Source organism: Mastomys coucha, unplaced genomic scaffold, assembly GCF_008632895.1.
Source record: "Mastomys coucha isolate ucsf_1 unplaced genomic scaffold, UCSF_Mcou_1 pScaffold5, whole genome shotgun sequence".
In the NCBI taxonomy this organism is placed as follows: domain Eukaryota; kingdom Metazoa; phylum Chordata; class Mammalia; order Rodentia; family Muridae; genus Mastomys; species Mastomys coucha.
In genome coordinates, this window is record NW_022196911.1 from 66,432,461 (window position 1) to 66,441,946 (window position 9,486).

The window sequence follows — 9,486 nt, forward strand, 5'->3', positions numbered from 1 at the left end:
AGAGAGAGAGAGAGAGAGAGAGAGAGAGAGAGAGAGAGAGAAAGAGTTGTGTGAGAATTTGAGAATTTCCTAGTCATTCTGTGAGGGAGGAATGTCTTCACTCACAAACTTTCTTGATCTTGAGCCCCATATTAGCTACTGACTCTCTTTTGCTCTGAGGTAATCCACAGCCTGTGAACACACACCTTTACTCAGAAGGCAGAGGACCCAGCACGTAGGAGGAGGGGTTGCTACTGAAATCTTGTTCTCTATTAGTAATTGATTATATCAATAAAGACAGCAGAAGCTAATCATCAGGTGAAGATAAAGAGGAGGGATTTTCCGGGCCCTAGGAGGAAAAGGAGGGAGAGAGATAGAGAAAGGGCATTTTTGGCCAGGCTTTGGAGAGAGGAGCATGGACGGTGTAAGATCTGGAGGCGAGTAGAATTGGTGGTGACCTCTGTCCCTGATAGAATTCTAATATAGGACAGTTTAGAGCAATAGATTCTTCACACAGCAGTTGTGTTATCTGGCTGGTTTTAAAATATTAAGGCTCTTTGGTGTTTTCCATCTGTGGTGACTCAGGTGGTCATTAGAGTTTCAGTGGAGCTAGCTCTGAGGGGTTGGAGGAGCAATAGCTGCTCCCAGGGGTCAGATAACCCGCTTGCCATTGGCAGAGCTATGTCAGGAGTAGGACCAGCAGTAGCATGTTCTTGTAGATACACACAACACCAGCACGCTGTTTCTTTTTTCATAATTCTTACAACACCTGACAGGAAGCAACTTAATTAAGGAATTATGTTGTTGGTTAGTTTCATCATGGGAAATGCATGGAATTTGAGGCTTGATTATTTGTAGCAAGAGCTGGTTATATTCCAGAGGATCAGGAATTGGCATGTTTGAGGTGGGGAGGTGGGCATGGCTATAAGCCTCATAACATGCTTCCACTAAAGACTTTGTTCTGGCATACAGGCCTGACATCTTTGATTTCCACAAATTTCTCAGATATTACTACTGTCTGAGGACCCAGTGTTTAAGCATTTACACCTGTAGGAGACATTTCAGATTCAAACTATAACAGACATGGATGAGGGAGTGCTCATTTTGAAAGTCTTGCTCACACACTCTCAGCCTGGGCTTCTTCTCTCTGTGTTCAGTGGGAGCCTTCCCTGTCCCAGATTGAATGTAATTCTTCACTTCTCCAGGCCTAATTTCCAATCCTGTGTGGTTCCTTAAAACTCCACCTAACCTTCGTGTTTAGGTGATAAGACTTGCTTGTTGAGATCCCAATTGCTTCATCCCCAATCTTAGAGTGCTGCAAAGCCTTCAAATCTACCCCCCAGGTTTCCCAAACCTGGCATTAGACCCCCACATGTAGGAAACACCAATGCTCACCTTTGGGGTGATTTCCAGGTTCTCAGAACCAGACACAATGTAGCGGGAGCCAATGAAAAGATTGTCTACTGGGGGTGGCTTATTTATTCTCACAAACTGAAACTTCATTTCTTCTTCATCAATGGCCTAGGAAATGTTACATACAGTGATTTATCTAGATTTCTTGGCCGCAACACGTGGTCTAAATAAGGCAAGGTGTTTGATTTTGTTTCTTTGTGTGGGATATGGCAGTGACACCCCCTGGGCACCCTTCTAACTTGTGTTCTCCACACAAATGGTTGCATAATTGGCCCCTGTCATGTTCATTTGAGAATGAGGTCTCTGCTAGGGAAGAGGGAGTTAGCTACATGTTGGTAGTAGAGCATTCCCATCCTCTCTTCAGGGAAATACACTATAGAAACCTGTGTGGAGATTGACAAAAGTCAGACCTTTGTGTGAGTGGCCTAGAAGAAGGCAGAATCATACACACCATAGTTTCCCTCACAGAACTGCATTCACTTTCCCATTTAAGAATCTCTCTAAGGGGCTCAGTAGCTGCATGTCAGGTTTTCTGTCAACCCATCCTGGCTCCACTTTTGGGGGTTCTCAGTATTACCTTCTGAATAGTGCAGTCATTGGGGATTAGGTAGAGGTGAAGGGTGAGTTCTTCGAGATTGAGGCGATAGTAGATCAGTGTGATGGAAGTGATGGGGATGAAGCGCCGGGCAGCAGGGATTATTTTCAGTACAACTCCCATTGGAGAGAAGCTTGGGTTTTTTAGTACTGTGTAACGACTCTTCACTCGATCTGGTGTTTCTAGAACCAACCCATGTTCTTGAAAGTGGGCCACCTTGAAGTCAACTGTGCTTGCATTTGTCTCTGTGAAAGAACAGATTCAAAGATGTAGATTTAATGTTTCCATGGAGTGAAACTCGGATGGAAACATCACAGTAGGATATAGAATGACTGTGATAGTTTGAATGAGCACGGTTCATATTGTTAGTGGAACTGTTTGGGAAGGAGTAGGAGGCGTGGCATTGTTGGACGAGGCATGTCACTGGGGTGGGCTTTGAGATTTTAAAATCTCTTTGTTTCTAGTTTCATTCCTCTATCTCCTCCTTGACAATTAGGATGTAAGCACTCAGCTACTGTTGTAGTGCCATGCCTCTATGCTTTCTGACATGCTACTTATCATAATGTTCATGAACTCAAACCCCCTGAAACTGTAATTCTCCTTATTCTTCCTTCTATAAATTGTCCTGCTCAGGATATCTTCTTAGATGCATTTATTGATGTTAATTACTTCAACTGTGACCATAAAATATTTAAGCTTTATTAATTTATGCCCATTGAGCACTGAGCAGACAAGCAGCCATTTCCTCACCATCAATTTATTATGCCAGAGAGGGTGGGTGTGACTTGCTGTCAGTGGTGCCACTTGTACACTGACTCTCATTTGAAGCACCTTTGGCTTTGTTCCTGGATAGCATCTGGGAGAGTATTCATAGTGCAATGGTTGTTCTTGATGGTCTCATCCAGGGATGCTATCAATAATATAGCCTCAGAAGCTACTGTCAGAAGTCTGGCAACCAGCTGTTTTTCTGGGATGCTGCTCTCTCCAGCCTCAGCATCTGGAGATTTCGCAGTACTCATTAATGTCTTTGTTGCAGGGTGAAGTTTGTTGTCATAAGAGAGACCCAAGGGTATGTTTGCTCACTGAGGTCACAGCTGGATGGATTCCTTGAATGGTTAATGTCAAAGGTCAACTTGAATAAATCTAGTTTTACTTTGGATATAGGTCTCTGGGCATGATGGAAGGAGATTATCATGATTGGGTTAATTGATTTGGGAAATCCTAGCCATGCACTAGGATCCAGAAGGTCACATGAGCACAGGCATTCACAGTTGTCTGCTCCCTGCCTGTTGATGCAAGTTTACCAGGTGCCATACTTCCATGTTCTCAGACTTCCATGTCACCATGCACTTACTGTGCCTTAGCACTGTGAAGCAAAATAAAGCCTTTCTCTCTTAAGTTTCCTTGGTCAGGTATTTTGTTTGAGTCACAAGTAAATTAACCTGAACAGAGATTTGTTACCTGGCATTGGGTTGTTGTAGTAGAATTGATCATGTGGTTCTTAGTGCATTGGAACTGTTTGGTGGATGAAATATGAAAGAGTTTGGTACTTAGGAGTAGAAAATCCCTACCATACTCAGAGCAGAGCTTAAGGAGATATTGTGATGGAAACAGGGAAGACAGGAATGCTTAGAGAGACAGTGGAGGCCAGTTCATGACAGTTTCAAGAGTTGCAAGGGTTCCAAGGGAAACTGAAAAGGATCCACTCCTGAAACAGTTTGGGCAGTAATCTAGCTTTGGTGTGTAATTGCCTTAAATATGTGAAGTTGAATTTAAAGATAAAGGATTAATGGTGCAGATAAATTTGTAAATAAGGAACATTCAGCCCAATTAAGAAAATGTCAGCTGTAATTGTTAAAGAGATCATCATCACTGAAGGGAAAGCTGCACTGTGGCAATAGGAGAGGAGTCCCGAGGGCAGAACCTCACTCTTTCCAGCCTTCAATTTTTGAAAATGCAAAATCCTTAACTGATGATGTTCCCTGTTCCACAAATGCAAATAATGAAGGAAATGTTTCCCCATGGTCAGCACGTCATACAGACATTGTCCAGTGGAACAGGAGCAGGCTGCATGTCAAGCTGTCAGCTGAACTTGCCAGTGTCATAGCTATGGATTTTTTGGGGAGGAAGAAAAGATGCTAGATTGAGGGGGTCATTGAGTCAAGATACACAGCTTCAGATAGCAGCTGAGGCCAAGCAATGTATCTGAGTCAAAGACCCTGCAGGGAGGTCCTGACAGGTCCTTCTATGAACCTTTGAAAGGGAAGCCAAAGAGTGAATGAAAATCCTAGGATGTGGAAAAGTCAGAACCACAATTGTTTTCTGCTGAAGACAGGAGTAGGAAAGGAGCCGAGAGATGACTTAAGAGAGAGGCTATGTGTGCTTCATGTACAGAACTGGATGGGTGGAGCTATCCACATCTGTTGGAGTCCAGTCAATGATACCATGAGCTCCATAGCTGGTCTGCAAGCTGTAGAAGTTGGTGCTTATCCTGAAGGAGTTTGTCTTGCTGTGGTGTGAGCATTCCTTGCTATACTATGATACTTCCATGTTGGAATGTCAATGCTTATTCTTTGTTGTTGTATGTTGCAAGTATGTAACTTGTTTTTTATTTTCTAGGAGCTCATAGTTAAGAGATTGCATCAAGTCTCTTTTGAGAGAGGGATTTTAGACATGGGAATTTTTAAGGTCTAATGGGACCCTTGAAACTAGATACAACTTTTCATAATGAGATGAAACTAAAACTTTAGAGGCAAGAAGTGGAAAGTTAGGATTTAAAGTGATGTGCTTGGGTGTCAAGTTGACAACTGATAGAACTGTGATGATGAATGTAATATGTCAGCTTAATGTGATCCCTTCACAACTCTGTAATCCACCATTTGCTTCTCTTTTCCTCTGAGTTTGTCTCCAAGTTGCATCATGACAAACAGTATTACAATGCATGTAGTTTAGCAGAGAGAAATATTTTCTTTCAGGTGTTTGCTTTGGAATGGATAATCACCAAGAAAGGAGACAACGAAATTGCTCCTGCACGACATGGTACAGCTTGCTCCATACATCAACAACATGCTAGCCAATAATTTCAGATGGAACTTCATGACAGAAAAAATGTACCCTGTGTGACAGTTTGGGGACTTGATAGTCTGGCCTTTCCCAAGGCAGCCTCAGACCTCGTAGCAGATCCTTGAATTACCCCTTCTTCATGCTGTGGGAATTTAGATAGAATCCCAGAATGTGCTGTACCTTTCCATCTTCCCTGCTTGCTAGCATGAACACAACCCGTGCTTTTCCTAGGACTTGAGGGCAGCATGACATGCTGGACTTTCAATTTTAAGACCAGAAATTTCCTGAGGCATGTCAGTTGACAGTGCTGGGATCACAGGCTGCAGTATGAGCATGTTCACTGGGACCCTGTATTTACCAGAACACCTTCTGAAGAAATCTTTGAAAATCACTGAGGGTGGGGCACTTCATGAGTCCACATCCATTAAAACTTTTCTTCATCACCTATGATCCTATAGTCTGCTGTAGGACCTGTCAAGCCCATCCATTATTACCACCCTCCTCCTTTAGCTTCCCTTGGTTACCTTGGAGGGACACAAAATGAGGGAGGTACACTGCAGTCACAGCTCCTTGCTCAGCCTTGATGTCAAACAGAGGTCCAGCCACCATGTGACTCTGCTGCAAGGGAATCTTGTCCAGATATTGGCTCCAGGCACAGAATTCAATCTCGATGTTCACTGCCCTTTTCACTACAAAGTGGAGTCCTGTGCTTGGAGAGTGGTAGGAACCAGCCATGGGCAATCGAACTCTGGAAGAGGGAGAGGCAGGCACAGTTCACACCAGTACTACTCATCTGATGTGTGCAGACCCAGTGTGGAGCTCAGGACACAGCAGGCTTCAGGCAGCTGGCTCTGAGTTTTTTTCCTCTGCTATCTATGTGGATCCCTGATTAGTCATTTAACTTCCCAACTGTTTCCTCATCTGCACATAGATGTTAATGTTAATGACATCATCTTAGAGAACTATGAGTAGTGAGTTATGTAAAGCAAACCTACATGTAGCACATGTAGGGAGCTGTCAGCTCTTCCTGTGATGGTGATGAGAGTGATGAAATTGGCGTGTGTGTGTGTGTTTGTGTGTGTGTGTGTGTGTGTGTGTGTGTGTGTGTGTTTGTGTGTGTGAATTTCAGAGGATAAAACTAGTACCTTGTGCATACTAGACTAAGACAGAATTAGTGATGCATATCATTAGTTTTTAGTATTTATATTCTTAAAGAGTACATTTCTCAATGAAAGTCTATCTGTTCATATGAGGGATAAGTTCTTGGCCTTAACATAGTGCTTTACCAAGGTTTTCATTGATTTTTCCAAGGCTCCCTGCTTGCTGACAGGTAGGTGGACAAATAGATATTGACACTGACAGTTTCTCTAGCTGAGAAAGTGACTGTGACAGTGTTGGAGTTGGGTAACAGGTTGTGGAAGACACCGTGGTTGTGTATTTATTCAGTCATTACTTGTGAGACTAGACATCTTAGATGACAGTGCTACCATACACATGGTCATGTTCTCAGCTCCAATGGCTTTTTGGACTACAATGGTTGTTAGGGAAGCAAGAGTTCAGGGAGCACAAGATTTAAGGTGAATCTAAGGACAGGAGAACCCAAATGTAATGAAGGGAGAGATGCTATGTACACCAGGGATAAAATAATCAGCAGAAAGACCACATTTCAGATAATGAGCAAAGCTGAGCACAGACTGTGTAGATGAAATGATGGACTCAGGTCAGCACAGTTGATGATGTCAGAGAGTGCTGGTTGTGGATGATGAAGTCCTATCTTTAATCATGGGGATGTATAGTGAACTTATTGTGAGTGAGATCATATGGTGTCATTTGTGATGATGTTGACAAAGAAAGATTGAGAGTAGTGGAGACAAATTTGCAAAATGGTTGATGGAATTGAATAGTTGTTCAGGGAATTTCTTGTGCTTTCCTGTTTTGTAAATATCTGAAAAAATTTTAAGAAAAAAACAAACCCCTATTTTTATAACAGGCCAAAGTCCTTATTCCAGACCTGGATTAGCCTCCTGTATTGGAAAGAAAAAAGAGAAGAAACTTAGAAAAAAGTAGATGATATCTGTAGGGATCCTTTATGGAAAGTAGACTGGGAAAAGCCAGCCTTTGCCAGGTAGAACTTACTCACCGGTACATGTACCTCTCTCTGTCAACCACCTCAGTAGCCACAGGTCCTGTAGGGCCCCAGAAGTCATCTTCTGTCCCCAGAAGTTCCATGTGCTTGTCTCCTGGAGAGGTAGGAGAAGATAGATGGAAGCTCCTTAGTAGTACAAGTTATAGGTACCACTCCTGTAGAATAGGTCAGACAGTGGTCACTTTTTGTTGTCCATGCATGTCTAGAAATATACCATGGCTGAACCCTCTTCTGGTCTGGTCAGCCTTGGCAATAGCAGGAAGTGCATCTGTAGTCTGTGTCACTGCTCCTTCAGCTTCCTCCATACTTTTTACACACAGACACACACAGACAGACACACACACACCAGAAAGAAGGGTATAGAAATGTGTGTGTGTGTGTGTTCACACACAGATATGTATGACAGAGAACTGTAGCATACATATGTGTATGTGCATGTGTGTGTTGAGAAAACAACACAATACCAAAGATGTATGAACAAGGATAGAGAGGTGAGCCCTAGGCCATAGCAGATCAGAAGGAGAAAGGGAGACTTGGTACAGAACCTGATACAAGCCACAGACTTGAGAGAGGGGCAGTAGCTGCCTCCAGGTCTGGAAGAGAAAGAAGCAGTATTCTATCTTGGTTCTAGGTGTGGAAGGACTTGCAATGGGTGGGGCTATTTTTATGGCGTGTACTGTCCCATGTCAGAGAAAGGATCATAGAAATGATAAACACTTCTAAGGTATTTATTGCTGATAATGTATTCTGCATGTGACATGGAACCCAGGAAATCTCACCAATATAACTGTCTCAACAAGATCCAGTCAATGAAAATCCTAGTTGACATGCTACTATGTATGAGTGAAATCTCATAATGCCCTGGGCCTAAGTGAAGAGCTATAGGCAGTTAACATCTTGTAGAAGAGAGACAACATCAGTCTTTCCCAGGAAAACGGTCCCGAGTAGGTTATCCAACATGTGTGTGTATACATGTCCAACAGAAAATGGACTCATTAGGTTGTATTTATGTACACACATGTATACATATGTGTAAACACACATGTATTTAACAACAGTAATATTAAAGGAGAGGTTAGGAGAGTTTGTGGATGAAGCATAGGAGGATTTGGAGTGAGTAGATAGAGAGGTAGAAATGATGAAAATATAGTACTTGTGTATGAAATCTGAAAAATTCAAATAATAAAAAAGAAAAAGAAATGACGACTTTCCCCTACAGATGCTCTTGCAACCTATACTCACGTGCTGTGGGTCTGATCCCTTCACATACCCGATTGTTGTTGCTGCTGCTTGAATGAGGTCAGGATATCCTCTCCATCCACGTTCTCACTGGGGACCATCATGTGTGGCATCCTACACATAGACATATTCTTTTTCTCAGATGTCAGGAAAAGCTAGGGATGTGCACATGGGATCCCCACATAAGATCCAACTCATCAGAATTTGAACTCTGTCCCATGCTTTTCTTTCCTGAGCCACAACTGTATGAAGACCCCCATCCTCCTGTGCTAGAACCGGAATGATCTCAACCTCTACTTTGCTTTATATGAATGTGTTCTCCAGTGTTTACACATTGTAATGTTAATCCTGAATGCAATGCCACAGTGCAGGATGAAGGGTCAGACAAAATGAGATCACGAGGGCTCCGCCTTCATGAATGGATCAATACCATCACCACAGAGGTAGTTTCTTGGGCCCTGACGGAACTGGCACAAACCAGCTTAAGTTCTTGCTCTCCCTATCTTACCCTTTCATACTTTTTTTCTGATTGAAGAACTTATGTAGGGATGTTATATGATTCTATTTTTTCCTTAAAAAGTCATATGAACCTCCTACATACAGAACCCTTCCTTATTTCAATAGCTTTGGTTCCTGTTTTTTTCAGGCTCTCTGTTTCTTTCCCACCTCAGGACCCTTTCCCTATCTCTTAGCTTTGAACCAGCCACGTAAGGCCAGATTGGGGATTTTTCTCTCCCTCCCCCTCACCATGTGCTGGAGATGTGCAGCTTCGGATTCTTTGCCTCCAGGGTCCTGAGCTCTGTAATCACCTGGGCACTGAGAGAGGAGAGGTCCAGTCTGTAAGCACAAGAGGGGGCTATTTCTTCTGGAATCCTCCACAGAATCTTGAAAAGTCATAGTCCAGGATCATAAACTGTGGTCTGTGGATGGAGCCAGTAAGGAGGCTCATTCAGTTTTTTCTTTGATCTAACATCAGGATTAAGGAAGCAAGGGGTAGAGGAAGGAAGGGAAGGAGGGAGGGAGAGAGAGAGGGAGAGAGAGAGAGAGAGAG

At 43.0% G+C, this 9,486-nt stretch overlaps 1 protein-coding gene across 1 annotated transcript in view; it reads right to left on the reverse strand.

Moving 5' to 3' along the window:
* Positions 1-9,486, reverse strand: part of LOC116078493 (NACHT, LRR and PYD domains-containing protein 1b allele 2-like) — a 52,189-nt gene that overhangs the window by 4,506 nt on the left and 38,197 nt on the right. Inside the window, exons 5-10 of the mRNA XM_031353740.1 lie at positions 9,183-9,272; positions 8,467-8,549; positions 7,191-7,290; positions 5,575-5,798; positions 1,970-2,232; positions 1,375-1,500 (exon numbers count right to left, since the gene is read on the reverse strand). Coding sequence (XP_031209600.1) covers positions 1,375-1,500; positions 1,970-2,232; positions 5,575-5,798; positions 7,191-7,290; positions 8,467-8,549; positions 9,183-9,272 — 886 coding nt within the window. The remainder of the gene's footprint in view (positions 1-1,374; positions 1,501-1,969; positions 2,233-5,574; positions 5,799-7,190; positions 7,291-8,466; positions 8,550-9,182; positions 9,273-9,486) is intronic.